Raw genomic sequence first — 22,622 nt, 5'->3', positions numbered from 1 at the left:
CCTAACCAACCCTGCCTCGATGCTTCCTCCAGCCCCGGAGGGAGAAAAAGCCCTCCAGGGCGCGCGTGGAGAGGGCGCATCGCGGACCCCGCAGGCGATTGCCCGGGACGCCCTCCTGCCGCGGTTCTCCGCGCCCGCCCTTGGCCGCCTCGCCCGCAGAGGCTGGAGCCCGGAGCCGCCTCCCGACAGGCACGGGGGCGCTGGCGGGCGGTGGGTGGGGCGTGGGGGGCCCGGGGCGGAGCCTCCGCTGCTTCGCAGAGCTCTTAAACGGGTCGTGCCGCGGCCAGCCCGGGACTAGCGGGCCGCCAGCGCTGGGCGCGTTTGGAGAGGCGGACGTGCGATGCTGCGGGTCCTCTTGACCGAGGCTGGTAGGTGCCTGCTGGCAAGCGAGGCCCGCCTGCCGGGCGCCGCGAGAGCTCCCCGGGGGCCCTCCAGGAGGGCGGAGAGACGGCCTCTGTCTCCCTCTTGCGCGCCTCGGCTTTTCCCAGGGCGCGCCCTTGGCACTTCGGGTCCCTCCGGGGCGCGCACGGCAGGCAAGAGGCTGCCCGCCGCCGCCGCCTCCCCGCTCTCCTCCCCGGGGCGCCGCTGCGCGTCCCCCTGGCGCCCTCCTTCCCTTGGCACAGGCTCCCGCTGCCCCCGCCTGCCCTGCCCGCTTCCGTGCCCAGCCCGGCGTTGGCCAACAACAGCTCGCTAGGAATGACTTGGAGCAGATTTGGAGGGTCTCTCTTCCCCCTCCCATCCTGCGAGAGTCTCAGGGAGGGGGATCTCTTTTCCCCGCCTCTCTCTCCTCTTCTAGAAGATCGGAGGAGACTCCGGGGCATGTGCAGAGCGTCCTTCCTCGCTCCTCTGCCCGCCCGCCCCTGAGCCATTCGCAGGTCGGCATAGATTCCAGGTGGTTGCACGATGGGCCCTTCCTTGCTCGGTGGATTCCTTGCGGGGTTTTGGCGGGGGGCGGGGGGCCAAAACCGTTCCTGTCGACTTGAATGGAGGTGCTAATCGCTGGCTGTGCTCTTAAGGCAGTGTTGCAATCCAGCCCTTGCAAACAGCCATGGACACCCCGCGGCCTGCCAGATGTTGATGTCTGCTGGGGGGTGCTGCTGGGAGTCAGGGTTTAACCCCTGCAGAAACGTGGCTGGTTCGCTAGCCCAGAATGGACCAAATCTGGGTCCAGAGTTAAAGTGAAGTTAGAAATCTTTATGTGACCATTGGCCCGCTGCGCCTATTAACCAGCAGTTAGGTTGACCTAACCTGGTTACCAAGGCAGAAAAACAGTGAAGGAAAATAGTTTCCTCTTTCTCTCTCTCGTTGTTACTTAGTCACAACGGAGCTCATGATGTTGTGATGAAATCTACAACTAGCTAAGAAAACTAGTTTCGGAATGAGAGGGTTGTGAAACCAGAACCAAGCCTTACTCTGGCTGGCTAATCCTGAACGGTGTTTACCGAATTCACTGCAGATGATAGATTTCCTTGGCTCAAATCAGTCCATTCTTTTATTGCCTAAAAAAAAGCAAAACTCCTAACTTTGGGGACTCGTTCAGCACACCAAAATCTTTGACAGCTTAAATTTCTAAATTTTATATATATATATATATATATATATATATATATATATATATATTTACCATTGCTGGAAGCCTCATGGTAGAAAAGAGAGTCGTCAGTGTATTCATTTTTCCTCCTCTCTTTAAAAAGAGAAGTTGATCTGCTCTGCTTGACGGTCTGTTACTGCCTCCCAACCAGCAGTGCCCTGTGGGTTCAGCTACTGCAACTCCCATCATCCTCAGCCGCCCTGCTGCTGCTTTCCTAACCAAAAGATCCGTCTCAAAGGCTGTCCCTAAAGCAGTCTCTCTGGTCTGCTGAATGTGGGGTTTAATAATCTCTTCTATGGAAAAAAGATGGATTCTACGCTGGGCATCATCTGGAGGGAAGTTGAGAATAAAGTTATCGGTGAAACGTCCTAATAACAAATCTTTGGCCATGATACCATACAGATATTACAGAGCTAGGAAAGGGGGGAGGGGGGGAGCAACCCAAATTCCCTAGCAAGGAAGGACTGTAATCATCAAAAAATGAAGATTTTAGCTTGGAATGAAGGAAGTAAGGGGATGATGGGGGGGGGGGAAGGGGGTTGCCTTCTTTCCCAGGGTTCAAACTCTCGGTCATTCCTGGAAATTAAAGGAAGGAAAGACAGTGTGTGGGGATAGGCTGTGGGTCAATCCTTGTGGCAAAGGCTGCGTCAGGGCATAGATGTGATCCAGCACAGTTAGTCTGAGAACATCTCCTGTCCTGCTCTGCAAAGGTCTCATAGTTAAGCTTGAGAAACGCCGGTGTCGTCTATCCAGTTTCTACAGATGCCACTTCTGGCTTGAGAAAATGGATCCGCGCTGCTGCTGACCTCACGGAGAACTAGCTTCTGGAATGACCCCCTGGTCTGTCTCTTTGCAGGGCGTTTGTCCCAGGAGTCCAAGACAGATACATGGCTGAAAACTCCTTAAACGATGCAGGTGCTTGTAAGTATCAATGGCTCTGCAGTCGCCAGAGATCTCCAGAAGTTGTGCTCCCGTTATAATTTCAAATGTGACCAAAGTGATTAAACACCAAGTTTCATTCCTCCCACTGTCTTCAGGTCCTCTGAGATTTTGGGCCACCTGGGGCAGATCAAATCACATGGGGATATAAACCGGTTATGGCATCGTAGACACGCTCAAGATCTGCTTAAACCCCAAAACATCAGCTTTAGGATGGGAATCAAGCAGATGGCATGAACACTTCACACCTTGGGCCAAGAGATCCCTTACACTAATGTAATGTGCATGCCCACACATGTACGTGTGTCTGCTTTCCAGTAAGTTCCAATTATATCTGAAGTGGGCAACATTCTACTTCCTTGCTAAAAAATAGGTCAAATACTCTCAAAAGTCTCAGCTGGATCTAGGTTGGTTTGGCCTAGCTAGGATTTAAGCTAATGGGAGGGAGCTTCTGAGTCTGGCGGTAGTAGCAAGGCACCGTGGTTGGATTAAAATTAGACCTGAAAGATGGTGGGCCCTTTGCAGCGTCAAAAAAGGAGTTGCTCTCTTTGCTTCTTGGAACAATCTTAAGTGTAAAATCCCCTTCTCTGGGAAATTCGTCACACCTCACACTGGGGGATTGGGGGGAAATGATGTAAGACAGTTTCCAGTAAAAGCTTTATTTGAAAAAGAAGAAGGAGAAGGAGAAGGAGAACCTTCTCCGTAAGTTCTAATAAATATGCTTGGCCATGTCTCAAAGTGGCGTATTGGGTGTGAGAGGCTGCAGAAGAGAGATTAGCCAAATTGAATCCAGAGATAGGAGGAGAATCTTCGGGCAGCTTAGCTCGTGAACAGCAACTCAACCCACATGGCGAGAAAGCTAGGAAGAAAAGGCTCACCATATTCCAACCCAATGAACTCACTAATAAATGAGGCTTTGGAATCCCTTTTGCGCTTTCCAAGATTCTGGATTTATCCCTAATGCTAGTACAGTATTAAGATCTCCTTCCTGAAGCCTGGGGGATTCTGGTTTCCATGATCTTTCCCAGCTAGGTGGGGCTTGACGTTCAAACAGATCTGAGTTTCTCCTCATTCAAGAACAGTCTACCTTCCTGGAATGGGGTAGAAAGTCAGGAAGATGACCTGGAGGGAGATAGGCAGGAGCAAAAGGGGCCGAAACATTTTTTAAGTCTAGAATTTAGTGAGATAACGCTTGGAAGCAGCTCCAAGCCAACCCTAATTCACATGAGTACAAGAAGGGAGAGGAAGGTCATCACAATCAGATCTGCAAGATTCTGTTCCAAGAGCAAATTTCAATAAAGATAATTTAGGCTTCCCTGGTCTGGTCTACCTGGTGGGGACTGAGCAACCTAGACCTTCTCTCTGTTCAGTTGAGTCCTGCTTGTCTCTGGTTATCTGTCTGGTTATCCACACATCTTTCTCTGTTTTCCAGCCTCGCCTGTTCTTCACTCTAATTGTGCTGTGTGCCTGCTGCGTCCTCTACTTCCTGCTATGTCCACAACTTTGCGTTTCCCCGTGTTGGCTCAGCTGCCAGCCTAGGGAAGAAAAGGAGGGCAAGCTGGCACGGGGCTTTGGAGCTGCCCAGTTTGAGGGTTACATCAGCGTTCCCGATGGAAAGGTGAGTCCGACCTCAAGAACAGGAAGAAAGGCAGTTGGGGTGGGATGTTGCCCAGGGACCTTCTGCAGCTAAATCTTGGACTGGTACCAAGATACAAATCTTGGACTGGTACAAATGGATGGCAAGAAGGACTGCATTAAAAGCTTGTGTGGTGGAGTGCTTTTGTGTAGCCAAGCACAGTAGAACTTCTTTTGGCAAGACCCAGCCAGAACAAATTTGAAGATCAGTGGTTATAGCATGAGATACCCATTTAGAATTGACTTAGTAAAGCCAGTTCAGAGTGAAGGGAAGAAAATTTTTCTCTGAGTTGAAAGGGCGAATGGTTTTACCTCTCTGGGCTACATCTCCCTTTGGGATATACGTAAAATGAAATGTTCTGCAGGGAGCCTCATTGCAGAAGAATCCCCCTCCCCAACGTTCACCTAGTGGGCTGTTCTCCAAGCTTCTTCTAATTCTCTTCCTTCTGGTTAGCCACTGGCTCAAGTGCCGTGTCGTCAATGTGCCGTGGTGTCCAGTTCTGGACAGATGTTGGGTTCCCGTTCCGGGAAAGAGATAGACGCAAAGGAGTGCGTTCTGCGAATGAACCAGGCGCCGACCCAGGGATACGAGGAAGATGTGGGCAGCAGGAGCACCCTTCGTGTGGTCTCTCACACCAGCATCCCTTTGCTCCTACGCAATCAGAGCTATTTCTTCAAGCAATCCTGCGACACCACCTACATCATCTGGGGACCTCCCCGGCTGATGAGCCGGGAGAAGATCGGCTTAGTCTATCGGACGCTTCTGAAGGTCAAGGAGATGTACCCAGCTTTGCGTCTCTATACTCTCACCGAACAGATGATGGCCCACTGTGATGAACTCTTCCAAGTGGAGACGGGAAAGAATAGGTGAGAAGAATCCACCCTCACCAGGGAGGGAATGTGGTGCAGCGGTAAAGCGTGTGCTCCGTATGCTGAAGTTCTCGGGTTTATTCTTGGTGGCCCCGGTTGAAAGCTTGGAGTGAGTTGAGTGGTTAGCAGAGACCAGGTAGGAGCGAGGGCAAAGGCACTCAAAATGTTGAGCAATGGAGACAGCTGGAGCTCGGCTGTTGCAAAATGAGAGGTCTTTCTGAGCAAATGATGCACTTCTTTGTAATTTCATGGTGGATGGACCCTGCACCAATTTCTCCAGGGACTACATTGATAGACCGGGGGGTCTCAAATGCCCCGTGAAACCACCGGTCCATATAGCCCAATGACATTGAGCTCACACACTGCTCTATACCGTGCATGGTGAGCTTGCGTGAACCCACTTGCACTTTGTAAACCCCACGCCGTGTCTCCACAGTCCCTTCTTCATTTGCCCAGGCGATGGCAGCCTTCTTCAACCGACTCTGATTAAACAAACCAGAGCTTAGCCCCATAAGCAAACTCAGCCAGGAGTTGGCAGGGCTTTTCTTTGTTCCACCTGGATCGAACCACGATATCTTCTCTTTCCAACCTGCAGGATGAAATCCGGTTCCTTTCTCAGCACAGGCTGGTTCACCATGGTTTTGGCTATGGAGTTGTGCGAGCAGATCTTTGTCTTCGGGATGGTCAGCGAGAACTATTGCAAGTACGTAATTTGGAGGCGTTCTTCCTGGGCTGCAAAGCAAATGGAGCAGAGTTGATCAGGGCTGTCATCCTCCTTTTTATCCCTTAAATCTTGGGGGGCTACGCTTTGAGGCCCAGTGGCCAGGGTGGGGATGTGGAGAGCATCTTGGGGGCCTTCTCCCAAAACAGTGCCACAGCTGAGCCACAAAACACCCATTTCCCAGAAGGCAAACAGATGGGGCTGCCATATCAAAGGGGTCTCCCCTCCCCCAGGTCATGATTAGAAAGGAAACCCCCTTTCTTCCCGTGGCCTGAATCAATCTTTTGATTTTATAATGGTCGGTTATTTGAGGCTGCCTTTCCTGCCAGTGAAACGTGGATGTAATCATTGCGTGTCGGCTCTTCACAGGCTATATATAGTTGTTTAAACTTGGCTCCTTTGATTGGCAGAGACAAGAACCAGCCTCCTGTTCCTTACCACTATTTTGAGAAGGGGCGACTGGACGAATGCAGGATGTATCTGGCTCACGAACGAGCTGCCCGGGGCGGGCACCGCTTCATCACCGAGAAGGCTGTCTTTTCACACTGGGCCAAGAAAAGGAACATTGTCTTCACTCACCCGTCGTGGTCCGATGGGTAGAAGTTGCTGGTTGCGGCTGGCCTGTTGACCCTTAGCCATTTGGTGGGGGCTGGAGAAATCCTGTTGTTGCAGAAGGTTGGAAAACTCGCCCTGAGAGACGCATCCATGAGCAGAACATCTCTCATCCTCTTCTGCTGGCCACCTATTTTTAACTTCTATTGAGAGACCACAGATTCTCTCTCTCTCGCTCTTAATTTCCTGTGTGCCCAGTGGTGTATTATTATCCTTGCACAGGAAAAGGAAATGTTTTCTTCAGAAGTTGAGGCCCAGGGTTTGATGCTGTAAACCTGGTTTCCCCTGTGGTGCACATTCTGGATTGTTGGATTCAGAAGAAAGTGACACAAACCCTTTTGATATTTCGTGTTGCCAACGTTCCCTGAAACTTAAGGGCAGAACAACTAATGCCTTGGGAGAATTGTCCCCCTCCTTCAGTCTCTCCTGCCCTCTTCTAGTTTGGTAAGGTTTGCATTTATTTGGCAGGATCAGAGAAGGCAAGGGTTGAAAGAAACCTTGAAGGCCACCTAGTCCAAAGGTCTGCCCAGATGGAGATCTGGTACATAAAAGATGTAAATTGACTTTGACGGTCCAGCACTTTAACTAAACCAGTTTACAGTAGCTTGTTTACAGCTTCAGCAGATCTGATGTGTCTTTTCCCATGGTTGTATCCTCACGTAGATGTCTCCTTGCCCCTCTCCTGAGCCCAGAGGGGGAGCATCTGGATGAGATCTCTCTTAACCACCCAAATGCTCATTTTCATTCCTAGTTTGGATGAAACGGGAACGCTTTCCAAATCTGCAGATGACCCTGAACTTGGGTGGGTTAGCTCAATCTCAGAAACAACGTGGACAAATGCCCTTGATGGGTTGAAGACCTGGGTGGAAAAATACTGGATGAAATTTAGCCGAGGCGCCTGCAAAAGAATCAGTCCTTAGGAAAACAAATCAAAAGCTGGGGGAAAAAAAAACTGGATATAACTGCCTTGGTCTAGCTGGACCCCAGAGGAGCCACATTCCTCTTCCTGCTTTCAAAATGGTCATTAGCGCCAGAGATGTACCCGCTGTAAGAGGCCATTCCTGAGATTCAGCTTCCCCCCCAAAATTGACGATCGCCTTTGCAGTGATATGGATTCGGGGAGGGGGTTGGTGTGAACCACCTTCCATGAAATCAAACACCTTTTCCTGAAGTTGCACAACAGCAGCTACGGGATCTCAGGAGCAGGCCCAATGGGGTTTCTTTAAGGGACGGGGACCCGGATCCCCGTGGTTGCCCATCCCTGTTCGATTCTCTCTTGGCAAACAGTCTGAACGTCTGTTGGATTTCATAATGGGTCCTACTCTGTGTGTGTTTGCACACCCCTGTGTGCCTTGCCCACTCAACGGTTTCCTCAGTTTCCCTCCTACCATTTTTGGCTGGCATCAATCATGAATACCTTTGGATCAGTGCCAAACCAATAAACATTTGCGCCAAAGTTTTGCAGGGCTGTTTGTGCAAATCCGGTTGTACTCCAGTTGTTTTGGGCAGTTTCTGGGGCAGAAATAAACATGACCTTCTGTTTTCCCATTTACTGAACCGTTGCTGGCTCGTATGCCGTGATTTCAGTTTGGAAGTGCTTTTTTCGCCAAGAACCTGGCCTTGCTGCAGTTTTCTGGACTTGACCCAAAGGTAGGTTATTCTAGTCCAATTCCTCCTCCTCCTCCTCCTCCTCCTCCTCCTCCTCCTCCTCCTTTTTGCAAGATCTGAATAGTTGCCAATCAAAAAGAGAGCCAAGATATCCCTTAGAAACTGGCACCGATAGGCATGAACCACTCTGAGTAAGTATGTCTCTGGAAACACAAACGAAATGAAAAGCAAAGATCCAACTCAGATCACATAATCTGGATAAATCAGGCAAGGGAATGAAAGAGAGATTTGAGGGGGCAGAGACCCCCCCCAAGCCTCTTGCTTGGGCACCCCCATCTCAGCTTGATGTCCATTTTTTTCTGCTTGTTTAGTCAGCGGAAGCAAATTTGATCTGATTCGCCTTTAATATGCATAATTGTTCGCTTTAGATCATTCCCCTTTTCTATCAAGCAGAGAAAAATACAGACAGCTGTCAAAAATATTGGAATTTAAATTAGGGGAAACTCCAAGCCCAGTTAAGCGTGTAAATGTTATGCTGGAGGACTGGGGGTGGAAATGTTATAATTCTTGCTGAAAAAGGAAGTCTTTGGCTGTGAAGGGTTGGGGGAAGAGGAGATGTTGGTCACATGTTTGATGGGGTAAGGGACCTAGAGCTTTCTGGATCACACCTCCCATTATCCTTGACTACTTTTGAGTTACAGTCCCCACCATGAGCTCCCCAACTTCTTTGTAGCTATCTGCAGGGGGAGGGTGCTGAGGAGGTTAAAGGGCTTTTTTTCTCCCCAAGCAGGAAATTATGAAGCTGGTTCGCTTACTCGCTTCAGGTTGGGGGGAAAAAATGGAATCAAACTTTTGGGTTTGCTGAGTCAGCAGGATGGGAACAAGCCCCCATTTGTTGGGGGTTGAGGACAGGCAAAACAATGCATTCCTTTTGCATCTGAAATGTGGAATTTGCAGGGAATTTGGATCACGCTGTGTGGTCAACCTAAGGAAGGGAAAATTTGCCCTCCCAACAATGCCGCCCATATATCTCCTGTTTGGGCTTTCTGGACCAAGGCAATTTTTTAAACAATACTGTTTGTGCGTGCCTGTTTCAAAGTGTGGGCTATAAATGCCGTTGCTTTTTTTAAAAAATCCCAGCATTACCCTTTGTAAGCCTATTTCAACCGGCGCAGAGATCTACAAGAAGTGATGTAGGGTTACTATAGCAACTGAATTTGGAGCGGAGAGGAGCCAGGGGGAATGGGTTTACCAAATACCCTTTCAATGGAGCGACGGGCTTCTTCCTAAATGTCTCCAATATTTTTCCAGCAGTGATTCCTGCATCGCCAGAAAGTTCAACAAGGCCCAGATATTGGAGCATTTCAGCTTTAGGGTGATCTTGTAGTTTTAGTAGCCCAGGATAATTGCATTTTGCAGTTTCTGGAAATGATGCACCCACACGTAAGTCTCTCAAAATCCAGCTCTGCTGCTCAGGGGTGTTAATCCAACACTTTTCCTGGGTGCCCTGGAGATCTTTGTCCCTTGCAGACTGCTTTGGTGGCCCTTGGAAGGAGACAAACCAGCTGCAAATCCCTACCCTACCCTAGAGATTGACATGTGAGAGTTGGCCAGAAGACCAAGAAGAGATCTTCCTTCACCCACTGAACCATCATCCTGCACGTCATTCTGTTCAGGGCTAGTGAGTTGCCCAAACCTTGCCATTAGTTTATAAACCATGGTTTTATGTCTCAGAGTGTGATGCGAACCCAACTTGCTGTGATTTATTCAACCAACCATGGTTAAAACATAGCTTGGCACAAGATGCAAGATTTCCACATCGTATGGATGCAATAGGCATGCTTGATACAGCTTGAATTAGCCCCTTATTATAAACTATGAGGACTAGAGTATTACTTTATCAGTTTGGGGTGAAAGATTCAGTTATTGCATGCAGAAAGTCCCATTTTCATTGTTTGAGGGTGGTGGTCCGTGTACAGGGAGATTTGACAATTCAGGGCAAATGAACCAAGAATCTTGGTTCAGTCCAAGGCAGTGGAGTTCCGTTCACACAACCCATTACCCAGATTAGATCAAGATCTGGAGGCTGCATTGCACAAGTTTGCTTAGTGTTAGCAAAGGGGGGGGGGTTCCCCTCGCCTTTAGCATGTTGAACAAACCCATCCCGTTTCCTTAACACATGGCCAAACGGGTTGCACAGATCCAGAAAAGGGTGAATTCAGGACTCTTGCATGCTGGGCGAAGACAACGTGGCTTGTTGTGACTTCGGAGGCCAGGGCTTGATCGCCTGTTTGGGCTGGTTCGGTGTTCATTCATCCCCACTGCGTCAGCCAAGACGAGAATCATTTGCTCAAAACAGGAAAGGCGCCAAACGGCTGGGAACAGATGGACCCTCTCCACGGCACGTCACCGTCCCTCCGAAGGCCTGTCTTGTGCCTTTTTTTCCAAAGCAGCTGAAATTGGATCAGGGCACAGCAGGAGGAGGAGGAGGAGAGAGACAGGAGGTGGGACGCAGGGGGAAAAGACACACACTAGGACCCAGAAACCAGTTTCCAGATTTTCCGGCGCCTGCTGGATTCCAGCGGTTCTACAGCCTCGGAGATGCACTGCCCTTAAAACGGACTCCAGCCTTCGGAGGAATCTCCGAGAGGACCCCGCCACCCCTCTGCCTCCTGGAATTTGGAGCTAGCCTGGGGACAAGGCGTCCCTCCGGAGAAACCGGCCGTGCCAGAAAACCCAAAATGCAGCCTTAGCCTTTGCCCTATTTGCCCCTCCGTTCCCTGGAACTGGGCTGTCGGACAAGCGGGTGAGTTGGCCGGACCCAGGCCTTGTGAAGAAGGCTGGGCTTTTGTGGGGAAGGAAGGGGAAAACGCCGCTGGGGGAAGCCTGCTCCCAAACAGATCCAGGCATCCGCGTCCCCCATCTCATTTTCCTCTTGGAGCTGGAAGCGTCAGAACGATTTTATCCCCCAGTTTTCTAAGCATGGGAGTGGGAAAAGATTGAGCGGTGGAGGGGGGTGGGGGGTGGCCAGGCCAGGAGTAAGGGGCAAGCTTTCCAGCTGAAGAAGCCTTTAAAAGAGGAAAAAGCCTCGAAGGCATAGGAATTCCGGAGGGAAACGGAGGCACAGATTCGCAAACGCAAGGGCGGGAGGCTGGGTTGATGAAGTCAGTTGGGTCGGGTGGGGAAGGGAGTCTCGGCTACCACTCTTTGGGGGGAGGCATTTCCCAGTGATGGGGGTACAGTGCTCCATGTCTCTTGCTGCAGCTGGAAGGCTCCCTTCCCCAGATCTGTCTCTTTGGGTTGGGACTTAACCCCTTTGGGTCATTGCCCGGCATTTCGGCGGCATCTGTGAAAACAGAGCTGCCTTGGCATTTATGGACAGGTTGAAGGGCTAGATGCCCTCCCCATCTGAGAAAGCCAGCCGTTTGCCCAAGATGGAATCTGGGTGGCAGCGAGGAGGGGGGGATATTTTGCAGCTTGGCCTTGGGCCCCGTCGGATGTTCCGCTCCCCTTGAGCCAAATTAAGCATTCTCCTCTTCAAGTGCCTGCTTGACCCGCCAGACAAGGCGGGTCTGGTTGAGATAAAGTTCAGCAGACCGGTGAGAAGAGCCTGCCATAAACGCATCGCTCTTTTTACGATCCCACCGGTGAGCCGGGTGGTGATTCAACAGCGCTCCGTGGGACAGCAGCTTGCCAATTCTCTCTCTGAATCTCAGCAGTGATGTGAGGACAGAAGAAACCCACCCACATGGAAGACAGGTCCGGAAGTCGGAAATGGCGCCGTCTGACGACTCGACACGAAGGAAAAGGCCCTCCCCGCTCTGCCCCCGCTTTCATTCCAAAGAGACGTCTTGCCATGGTAAACAGGGGCTTCTCCTCTTCCTCCAAAGCCTTGCTTTTCCTTTCCACTCGTTGCAGTAGGTCAAGGGGGACGTTGGGCATGCACAGATGTTCCAGTGGCTCCCTCTAAGAGCAAAATATGCTGGGGTATCCGTGGGGCAGGGCCCGAAAGGCTGAGATGGCACCCCAACCGTGCGATGAAAGCGATGCTCGTTTTTGATGGGCATCGCGATGCGCGTAAAAAAGGTCAGGGTTTGGATCACGTGGTTGTGGCCCCCATCTTGACAAAAAGTTGGGGTGTCTGCAGGGTCGGGGGTCAATGTCTGCAGGGAGGAGGGTCAACCCCTCCTGCACACCCCCTGCCCTCCCCCCAACTTTTGGGGGGTCCCTCTGGATGACCTCAAATTCTGCTTTGGTTTCCATCCTGTTGCAAGGAAAAAGAACGGTACGGAGTTTCGGGATGCGACTAAAATATTAGATCTTAAGCCTTCTGGAGGCATAAAACTGCTGGAATTGAGATTTTACTGTACCAGCTTACAAAAAGGAGGGGTTTTTTTTCAGAGGGACCTGCAGAGTGGGAGTGAAAACACCCTGGGGTTGCGGTGAAGTGCTTCAACCCTTGAAGTCTTGCAGGAAAGACTCCGTAGAGATGTCATAAATGATTATTTCTTTTAAAAAATGAAAAATATCTCCAGCCCCATTTGGCCTTTGTAGAAAAGTGGGGAAATACACTCGCTTGTCCCCTTAAATCCAGGGAGAAGGGCTTCTCTCTTATTTTATTTATTTATGAAAATGACACTTCTATTTCTTGTTCGATCGGTTCGTTTCCCGATCGCCTAGGGAAACCGAGTCAGCAAAGTTTTCCTACAGAGCTAATTCTGTCTGCTGGATTCTCCCCTCCCTACCAGCTCTGTGTTTCTTTCCATACTTCCTCCGTCCCTTCAGGGTAAATGAGTGTATTTTTCCAGTTGCTGCAGGGGAGAGACTCTCTTAACAGACTTTGAAATGAAAACTCAGGTCGGGAATGCCAAAATTCAGAAGGATCCCAGCCTCCCCTTGGATCTCAGAAAGTGAGGAGGAAGATGCCTGTTTCTGAGCAAAACTGCAAATCTTTTACGTACTTTTCGATAAAGTATTTGGGATTTGCCTGAGGTTAACATCATAACTTGGTGTCCTGCTCTGAAACAATGCTTCGTATTGTTAGTCCTGGCTGGCCGGACAGCCCCTAATCTTTTTAATAACAGTAATAAATGCTTTTATATTTCACCATCTCTCTGTCATGTTACTTCGTAATTTCCTTCTTTCCATAGTCTACCCTTTCTAATCGTCAAACACATTGATCACAAATTCATTTTTCTCTTTTTCCAGCAAAAAAAAGGGGGTGCCTAAGGGGTTTCCAGTCACCCATAAATGTAATAGTTGATCTTCCACTAAGCAAACAAGTTAATTTTGGGGGGAGATGGGCGGGGGACAAATGTAATAAGTAAAATAAATCATTTTGCCATATTTGCTCCATCTTCTTCACCAACCGTTGTGGGTATAGCAGTCTCTCCATTTTGGGGGCTATCGTAATCTCGCAGCAGGAATCGTATGTGGCCATTTTCAGTTTTGCCCCCTTCTTCTTCCCCTCTGAAAAAAAAAGCCCCCTCGGCCGATGTGTTCTGCGGCTGCTCGTTGCAGGCGTCCCCCTGTTCAAAACCCAGCAACCCACACAACCAGCGTGGGAACGACCCAACAGGCTAAAAACTGTACTCCCAACGTTTTAATAAAGGCCACGGCACATATTTTCCTTCCAAAGCTTCTCGTTGTGAACAATAAAGACATCAGTCTTGATTTTGCTCCTTCCCACATCTTGAAGCCCTCGGCTCAGACTTGTCCTGGGTTTGCAGCCCCTTGGGGCGAAGCTCGCAGCCCACCCCGTGCGCCCTTAAAGCATGGTGCGCCTTGGATACAGACGAAGCGAGATGTTGTGGAGATGTGTTCTTCCTCCGTCCTTTCAGATCTTCCCTGTTTCAGTTTGCTGGTTTTCTCTCCTTATGCTGGAGTGATCCGAAGTTTGCTGGGCGTGAAAAGTGGGGGCCAGCTGGGGGCTACAAAGGTGACTTTTGTTTCTTTGACTTTTATACAGGCGCTCAGGTTACGGTGACTGAGTTTCCAACCTGAACCTCGGATACCGCGATGAAAAACCGCAAGGTAGGAACGGGGGACCGGGAGGGGGGTCCCTGGCCTGTTTGTGAGGACACACGCAGATCCTCCTCCGTGTCCCAAGGCCCACGTTCCTGGCTGTGGGGTTTAAATGGGGCAGATGGTGCAAACGGGGGTAAATCCTTTCCATCGCCAGATTCTGCAAAATGCATCTGAGCGAAGGATATCTGGGTTTTCGGAAAGGGTGGGAGGAAAGGACGGTTTGCATGTGAGAGAGAGAGAGGGCAATGGGAAAGGCCCTCCCCAGCCGCTCCCCGGGGCGTCAGATCATTGCTGCCCACGATCCACAGGAGCATAAAGCTGATGCAGGCCTAGTTTATATGCAAAATCGTTGCTTGATTGTAGTGAACCCTGGATTCTGCACGCAGGCTTCCTCCTCTAGCTATTGCGCAAGTTCCTTTGCTCAATTATCCGGAGGCTCATTGTTCTAAATAATTAACTTGATGTGCACGAAGCGTTTAAAGGAAAATACATTAACCGTTTTCTCTAGGTCAGCTGTTCTCGGATTGCTAGGATAATGGGAGGAAGTTGCACAGAAAAGGGGTGAGAGACATTTTTGAGGAGGAAGGGAAGATTTGGCAAAACTTTCAGTGAAAAAAGTTGGTGTGGATTTTTTTTTTTTTTAAAGTCAAGGCATGTGACTAGTCCCTAAAGAGGCAGAGAAAGAATCCGTGGGGGAAAGGTTTTCGGCAGAGACCACAGCCTGCTTTCTTAACACACCTTAACCTCAGAGTTTCATCACATCACGATGCAAAACATTTACAACCCCCCCCCCCCCATAAAACCATTTTATAATTTTATCAATTTTGCCCTCGGGAGCAAACGCAGAAAAGTTTCCAGGGCAAAACATGATGGATTTCTGCAAGTATTTTAGATTTTTAGGCTTTATTTAGAAAAGGGGAGGGAGCGCAGCATTGCCCTTTTTTTTCATTTGTGTCCTTTCTTTGATTTTGGATATTATTTTCATTTTGATTCCTTTGAATGATTGATGCACGTTCCTTTTTTAATTTTTTGTTTTAATTTTATCCTTTCAACATCCGTCCGGGGAATTCTTGCTCTTGGGCAAATTAGAAACAGAATGAATGGCGTAAAAACATCCAGTCCAATGCGGTCTGTTGATCCCTAAAACTAAAAACGAATGTTTATGATTCTCCGCCATGGCTTGGGCAAAATCGTGGGCTACCAAGGACCATTTTCCAGAAGAGCAAATGGTCGTCTCGAAGCAGGCAAAAAAGAAAAGATTCTCGACGCATGTTTTATTCATCTTATTTTGCAGCTGTTCAGCTTGAAAGCTCCCCAGCAGGAGATTCAGAAATGATTGAAGGAGAAAAAAAAAATAACCCCTTTTCGTCTTTTTTTTCCCCCCTTGAATCCGGCCAAAAGGATTTGTGATCACGAATGCCCCCAAGGCCCTGCTGGGTGGGGATGATGGGGCTTGGAGTCCAGCTCTTCTCTCCAGGGAGAAAGAAGGGAAGGGGGAGTGACAGAGAAGGGGGAGAGGAGGAGGGCGGGAGCCCCAGCGAAGAGGGAAATGCAAATAATAAAAAGGGAGAATAGCCATGAACTGGAAGTGCCTTGGTGGGGTCAGAAGGGTGAAAAGAGCCTTAGCTCCCCTCAGCTTTTCTTGGAAGGTAAGATTTTTAGTGGCGCCCCCTCCCCAGATCCCAAGGAGGGGGAATGTCCACCTGCCCAGGGCCAAATAGGTCCATTTTCTTGCAAAATTCAGACCACCTGCTGCGCGCAACTTTATTTTTTCGTTTGCACCGTTGCAAGGGTTGCAGGCCTGATCCAGCCTGCAAGGCAGGGAGGGAGGGAGGGCTCTTCCAGCTTTTATGGGCCTCGGAGTCCTGCACGGCGGAGGGGTGGGGGGGGAGGCCCCTCCCTGTAGTTTTCCTAGTGCCATCCAGTTTTTAGTGGAAGGCCTGGTCAGTTTCCGGTGAATTTCAGCCTCCTCAATTGACGCCAAGCCAAGTTTGCAAAATTAATGGGGAAGCAGCAGGGCCAGGGCGGCGGGGAGGTCTGCACTGAGCCGGGGGCCTTGCCGTCCTCGCTGAGCACCGGGCCCCTTCCCCTCTCGCTCCCTGTCTGCACCCGCAGAGCCCACCCGCGGTGGTCCTGGTGGTCCTGTTCGCCGTGGTCATGTTGCTCATCATCTACAACTCCAACGGCCGAAACGAAGCCTTCCGCTACTCCGCTTCCCAAGCCAAGCCCCAGCTACCCTCCAGCCTCAAGAAGTGGGGCGTGAAGAGCGAGTACCTCCCCGTCTCCGGAAACAAGGTAGGGGGAGCCGCCGGGGGGGGTTCCGCCATCCGCTCCGGCACGCGCGGAAGGGACCCTCCTCGGCTCTGGCCCGAACCGCCTGTGGGTCAACTTCAGGGAGGGCTCCTGAGCTCCAGCCAAGCCAGAGAGATTTCCCCCACGAGGCATCTAAGCGCACGGCCCCCGAGGGATTCGCTGAGGATCTGGTTTTCTGCAGGCAAGGACTGTGGCTTTCGAACACAGGGCAGCTTTTGGAGACACGCTTCCGAAATCTGCATTTCGAAGTGACATGGCGAGATGGCCGAATTGCTTTCTTCTGCTCCTTTTCTTCTCCTCCTTCTTATTCATCTCCCTTTCCCTCTTCTTCTCCTTCCCCTCCCTGTCTTCCCTCGTCTTCTTTTTCTCCTTCTTTCTCCTCCTACTCCTTCTTCTCCCTCTTCCTCTTCCTCTTCCTCTCCTTCTCTTCCCCTTCCCCTTCCCCTTCCCCCTCTCCCTCTTCAACTTCCTCTCCTTCTCCTTCTCCTTCTCCTTCTCCTTCTCCTTCTCCTTCTCCTTCTCCTTCTCCTTCTTCTCCATCTCCTCCTCCTTCTCCCTCTGCCTCTTCTTTTTTTCCTCCTCCTCCCTGGTTGTCTAAGCCCAACCAGGTCCCTCGCTGTTCTAACCTGGCTGCTTGCTCCCCCAGACGTTGGATCATCACTGCAACCAGTGTGTGCTGATCACCAGTTCGAGCCACCTTCTTGGGAGCAAACTGGGCAAAACCATTGACCAGTCAGAGTGCACCATTCGCATGAACGACGCTCCCACCACGGGGTACTCGGAGGATGTGGGGAACAAGACGACCTTCCGCGTGGTGGCCCATTCCAGCGCCTTCCGAGTCCTGAAGAGGCCGCAGGAGTTTGTCAACAAGACCCTGGAGACCGTTCTGATTTTCTGGGGTCCGCCCGTCAAGATGCAGAAGAGCGTGATCAAGATCATCGAGCGGGTCAGCGTGGGTTTCCCCAACATGACGGCCTTCGTGGCTTCTCCGAAGCGCATGAAACAGTTTGACGACTTGTTCAGAAAAGAGACGGGGAAGGACAGGTGAGCCTGTAGGCCAGAGTTGCCGAAACACTGGCTGGGGAATTCTGGGAGCTGAAGTCCACCCATCTTCAGGTTGCCAAGGGTGAGAAACGCTGGTCTAGAAGAGCAAAAAAAAAAAAAAAAAAATTGGGAGGATCTGACTTTTTAAATGTCATTGAAAGGCATTTGCGAGCTGCAGTTGGCTCCCTCTGATGCCCAGAGCGGCTAGAGAAATGCATGCCACTGCTCCACCGGCCGAGCCACCCTGGGCACCGGAGGCAGCCAGCCGCGGCTTACGGAAGCGCCTGCCTTTTCATGCGCCCACCGCTTCACGACCCAAGAGGGAGCTTCAAAACCGTTTCCCATTTCTTTCCTTTGGCGTCTCTCCCAAGACTGACCTCGCGGTCGTGGCTGAGCACCGGGTGGTTCACCATGGTCATCGCCGTCGAGCTGTGCGACAGGCTCCACGTTTACGGGATGGTGCCTCCCAGCTACTGCACGTGAGTCCCGTCTCGCTTCCCCGTGGTTGGCTCTCCCGGGCGCGGATCCCGTTTCTCGGTCTCACCCGGCCTCTCTCCCTACAGCAAGAAGCCCCCTCCCCACAGGCTGCCCTATCACTATTACGAACCGAAGGGGCCGGACGAATGCACCACCTACATCCACAACGAGCGCAGCCACAAAGGGAACCACCACCGGTTCATCACCGAGAAACGGGTCTTTGCCAGATGGGCCAACCTTTACAACATCACTTTCTCCCACCCGGAGTGGGATTAGGGCAGGAGGGGGCCGAGAGTCCGTACAAGTGCCAAGTCGGGAGCCCGCGGCCACCCAACCCTGGCAGGTCCACAGCCGGTCTCCAGCCAGACTTCACAAGCGTGGGGCTGCCACTGGGTTTTTCCGTGCTGGCCGGATGGCTCCCTGCACTGCCATGTAAGGTTTCCCGTCATGCTCCAGAGCAGTGCCTTGGGGCATTGTGGGAAATTTGAAGTCCGATAAACCCAGAGCTGGGTGGATTCAAAGCACATCTCAAGCACCAGCAAGGTTGCTTCTAACTGGGCGTTCCTGGCACAACTTGGGGGGGCGCTAGTTGGTAAGTTCTTCGAGATAAGTTTTCCCTCCCTCTGGTTCTTCTTAGCTGCTTTGTTCAACTTTTGCAAGCAGCCAGAGACTTTATCCTGGGGGGGTAGCTCTCCTGAGACTTATGGACTCCAACTCCCATTAGCCCTAGCCAACTTGCTTGTGACTAGGGAAGATGGGAGCTGTGGTTATCTGGTTAGCCACACTTTACCTACTTGTTAAGAGCTGAGCCCTTCCAAAGGCATTTATTTTTTACAGGGGGCAGCTGGGCAAAACCTCCCTCAGTGCTTGCCCCGTGGCTGGGGCTGATGGGAGTTGTAATCCAGGGGCATCAGGAAGAGGAAGGCTGGCATGGTGGTGCTATCTTTTCTTCCTCCACGAAACAGCGGGGGAGAAAGGAGATGGCCCTCCCTTGTTCGGCCGATCCATCTGAGCTCGGGAATTGAGTCCCACAATCCTGGTCTCGGAGTTGCCAGCTCCCCAAACTACATCGTAGTTCCCTCATCTCCATCCAAAAATCCAAAAAAATTGTTCCTTTTGCATCAAGCCCTGTCTGTTTCTCCCGTGCAAAACCTGGCTCTTGGCTCGTGTTTCCCAACCCGGTGCCTTCCACTTACCCGTTGGATTACAATACCCATTGCCCTAGCCGGCACAGCCAGGTTAAAAAAAATCCCTCCTCCCTTTCTTGAGCCCCTTCCTCAAAATTTGGTACCAAAGTGATGGCGATGAGGATTTCTACGTTTGGATTTTGCACCGTCTTTCATTCTGAAATGGTCGATCCAAAACATTTACCGGCCTGTGATGTTATTACTATTACGGTTACATTTAATGTGTCTGATGAATCAACTTTAAAAACAAAAACAAAACTTTTAATAAACGTTTGACTTGACTAAAAAGGTGTCCTTTTTTAATATATTTTTTTTTATTCAGAATTTTGATGACAACAGTAAAAACGAATACAAACCAAACTTAGAGAAAGAGAAGAGGAGAGAAAAAAGAATAAAAAGTGCAGGAAAAAAGAGAAAGAAAGAAGAAAAAGAAAAGAAAGAATATAATAAAGGAAAAGAAAAGAAATATATAAAGAAGTGACTTCCAACCTTCATCACAAGTATAAACAAATTTAGTAACTCTTCATCCCCTATAAGATTACAAATAGATATCTCTTCATCCCATATCCCCTCTAAAAGCAAATCCATAAAACATCAACTTTTCAATCTTGGTGTCTGCAAAAAGTCCATAAAGGGTTGCCAGAACTTTGCAAAAAAAAAAAAAAAAAAGTCTTATCTTAACCTTGATCAAATAAACCAACTTTATATTCCTTCCTTTTACTTCTAACAGTCTTAATCTTTGAATCAAATATTGTCATGATTTGATTTCTCTTCAATTCTTCTTTATCCCATCGCACAGATTTCTTCAAGGCTTCAGCAAGCCTCTTCTGTCGATCCAGTAAGAAAACATTTTCCAGGTCATTCTCTTGTATTTCCCTTTTAATTTTTAAAACTTCAGCCGGTTTCTTTTATAGCTCCAGTAGAGCATCCTTTTCCAAATCATTCTCTTGATCTGTCATTTGCAGTTCCACTTTCAGTCCTTTCTCTGTCTTGTGAGATAAAATTTATTCTAAAATCTGTCATTCCTTCATTAACTACTTTTGGACACAGCCTATCCATAGAAGCAGACATCATTACTGACAGTGTTGATATTAGCTATTAATTTACTATTAATATATTATTAATTTACAATGGTTAGTTACTGACTTCTGGCTCCATTCTTCAAAGATCTCCTTTAATATTTCCAATGTTATGACGTTTTGGGTCATTTTGTAAGTCTGACATGAAGGACAGGCTTGTATTTTTCCTTCTGTTTAGAATCTTTAGTCCCTTCTAGTGTCCAGTTTCTACAATCATAAAGTAACTTATCTTTGTTACGACTTAACAGTAGCCAGGATAGCCAAAATAAGTCAGTTTCCCACAAGAAGCTATTTATTTTTTTATAGTTAATTCCAAAATCTTATCATAAAAGTCAATATTCCAAATTTATCTGGACCCTTAGTCCGTTTATTACTTTCTAAGATCAAAATCTTATTTAGCTATTGGCTGTTCATTTCACATTCTTTAAATTCTTAAGCTGATGATTAAAATTTTCTTTGGTTCAGGACTGAAGGCAGGATCACTCAGCGTTTCAAACTTGTCCTCCCAAAAGTCTCTAACAGCTTAGAGGTAGTTAATGAGCAATTTCTGAAAGGGATTAGAAGTTGATTAAAACTTTTTTTTTTCTTCCAAACTCTACAGCTTGGAAGAGAGCAGAAACCCCCCAACCACTTTGGCATCGATATTGACCATGATTGATCCAACCCCACCCCCCGGTTGTACTGGGAGTGGGGCTAAGCCATTGCCTCCATAACTCTCCCCCCTGCCCATTAGTCTCTGTTTGGACTACAACTCCCACCATCCTTGCCAGGCTGGCTGGGGAGGATGGGAATGGGAGTGCAAGTGGCTCTGAGTCGCCCACTTCTGCATTACTTAACTGAGATAGGAAGCACGGGGGAAGGTCCTACGAGCTCTGAGCGGTGAGCTGAAGGCCCCGTTAATGTCTAATCCATCAGCGTTATAAACTATTCCAAACACTGCCTTGCCAGGTCGAATCTGCTCAGTCTCACTTATCATAAGCCAGCAGATAAAGCCACAGTTGCCATGACAGCATTTCTCCATGCGCGGCTATGCTTTCCTGGCCCTTATGCGGGGTGGTTGAGCCATAATGCTAATTCCCTAGCTTTCATGCAAAGCCTTTATGGGTGCGGGAGTCGGAGAGAACTGAGGTGGGAGAGTCTCCAATTCTGGAGAGGAAAATAAAGGGGCGTGATGAGAACTCACCAGCCCCCAGACTTTGGGTTTGCCCCTTCAGGGTCTTCTAAAAACAGACACAAGAAAAGGTTGAACTTGCATTCCAGACTTCGGTACGATTTCAACCGTTCTTGGATCAAAATAGGATAAATCATCTAGATCCCAAGACAGGTCGTGAATGCTTCTTTGCAGCACGGATGTTCCAGCTCTGGGGCCTCACCCACCACCCGGGTTAACCAGTTATTTCTAAAACGTGCACTGGGCAATTCTCTCTCCCCCAAGAGGGAACACCTCTCATGATGCCCGCAAGAGTACTTGCGTAGGTAATGGGGGGGGGGGGAGAATAAAGCATGTTTGTTGCGTGGAAAAACAATCAAGGTTATGTAAAACCTGTTGGCCAACCTTTGCAAAGAAACTTTAATCAAGTTCGTGGGCTCAAACATTCTGGAGCGAAGGGGTGGTCCACAAGCCATTGGATTTACATCTCACCTTTTCTGCTGGCGCAATGTACAGTATGCTGCATCGTTCTCCATTTTTTTTCCCCACGACAACCCTGGGAGGTAGCTTGGACATCATGATTGGCCCAGAGTCACCCAGTGAACTGAAGGTGGATTTGAAGCTGGGTTTCCCCAGGGCCCGTTTTAACTGCTGGGTCTCCCTGGGTGGCTGAAACAGACAACAGTTTTCTAGGACACAGATTTGTTACAAACCAAGGAGGCGCACAATTCTTGGAGCACTCGTGGCTGCAGAGAGAGATTTTCCTTCCTAGTTTTGTTTCTTAGCTGGTCCCCTTTAGCTGTGGTCTTCTGGCCAGCAAACTAAGGCCCAGCTTGGACACTTCCCTTAAGGGCCTCCTTTGAGCCCCAGGTGATCCAAACCTGGGTACAGGTAATCCCTGGGTTAAGAACGCCTGGGTTACGGACAACCCATAGTTAAGAACGGAGCCTTTTTTGGCAAAATTCAAGTTAAATACACAGTGGTTCAAGTTCATTACACAATACAACTTATATGGTATTATACAATAATACTGTTCCAGCTTACGTACAAATTCAACTTACGGACAGACCTTGGGAACGGAACTCTTAAACTGCAGAGCACCTGTCCTTGGGCCCTCGATTCCCACAGGCCACAAAGCAGCGCTCTGAAGCTGTACGTGTTTCTGGCTTCCTTTTCTTAATCAAACAACAGCTATATAAAAGCAGGGGAAAACCCACAGCAGATAGTTTGAATGGAGCGCCTTCATTGCAGTTTGCCACACAAGGCACCTTGTGATGCTTTATAACACATTTCCGGGCACATGACTGAGCCAGCGATGTAGTCCTTAACTTCTATGATGGGACAGATTTGCACGTTCAAAAAAAAAAAA

At 49.4% G+C, this 22,622-nt stretch overlaps 2 protein-coding genes across 5 annotated transcripts; both read left to right on the top strand.

The window, feature by feature from the left end:
- The first annotated feature begins 230 nt into the window (after positions 1-230).
- ST6GALNAC4 (ST6 N-acetylgalactosaminide alpha-2,6-sialyltransferase 4) lies at positions 231-10,431 on the top strand. Of its 4 annotated transcripts, none has more exons than XM_088146923.1 (7): positions 231-368; positions 2,448-2,512; positions 3,963-4,148; positions 4,620-5,032; positions 5,631-5,738; positions 6,167-8,018; positions 10,336-10,431. In XM_088146923.1, exons 2-6 carry the CDS (start codon positions 2,501-2,503, stop codon positions 6,354-6,356), a joined length of 909 nt encoding a protein of 302 aa, XP_088003049.1. In that variant the 5' UTR covers positions 231-368; positions 2,448-2,500; the 3' UTR covers positions 6,357-8,018; positions 10,336-10,431. The 4 variants fall into 4 exon arrangements, with proteins under 4 accessions (XP_088003049.1, XP_088003048.1, XP_088003046.1 ...); XM_088146922.1 differs by having other exon boundaries at positions 9,291-10,357; XM_088146920.1 differs by having other exon boundaries at positions 9,288-10,357.
- Positions 10,432-11,695: 1,264 nt separating this feature from the next.
- Positions 11,696-18,248, top strand: ST6GALNAC6 (ST6 N-acetylgalactosaminide alpha-2,6-sialyltransferase 6). The gene is made up of 6 exons (XM_025170669.2): positions 11,696-11,835; positions 13,945-14,009; positions 16,119-16,298; positions 16,963-17,360; positions 17,732-17,839; positions 17,924-18,248. The coding sequence occupies exons 2-6, from the start codon at positions 13,995-13,997 to the stop codon at positions 18,111-18,113; spliced, it is 891 nt and encodes a 296-aa protein (XP_025026437.1). The 5' UTR covers positions 11,696-11,835; positions 13,945-13,994; the 3' UTR covers positions 18,114-18,248.
- The last annotated feature ends 4,374 nt before the right edge of the window (positions 18,249-22,622 follow it).

This window comes from Python bivittatus, unplaced genomic scaffold (assembly GCF_059951505.1).
Source record: "Python bivittatus isolate LINGU-HERP-01145 unplaced genomic scaffold, Pbiv_v1 ctg000160_np1212, whole genome shotgun sequence".
NCBI lineage: Eukaryota > Metazoa > Chordata > Lepidosauria > Squamata > Pythonidae > Python > Python bivittatus.
Note: the sequence above shows the minus strand (reverse complement) of the source record. Positions and strands in the feature narration are given on the sequence as shown.

What these genes read in the sequence shown, in the direction of transcription:
- ST6GALNAC4 (XM_088146923.1), top strand. An exon ending in TCAGCGTTCCCGATGGAAAG is followed by an intron (nt 4,149 to 4,619) that starts GTGAGTCCGACC and finishes CCTTCTGGTTAG; the next exon opens with CCACTGGCTCAAGTGCCGTG. An exon ending in GTCAGCGAGAACTATTGCAA is followed by an intron (nt 5,739 to 6,166) that starts GTACGTAATTTG and finishes TTTGATTGGCAG; the next exon opens with AGACAAGAACCAGCCTCCTG.
- ST6GALNAC6 (XM_025170669.2), top strand. An exon ending in AAAGAGACGGGGAAGGACAG is followed by an intron (nt 17,361 to 17,731) that starts GTGAGCCTGTAG and finishes GTCTCTCCCAAG; the next exon opens with ACTGACCTCGCGGTCGTGGC. An exon ending in GTGCCTCCCAGCTACTGCAC is followed by an intron (nt 17,840 to 17,923) that starts GTGAGTCCCGTC and finishes CTCTCCCTACAG; the next exon opens with CAAGAAGCCCCCTCCCCACA.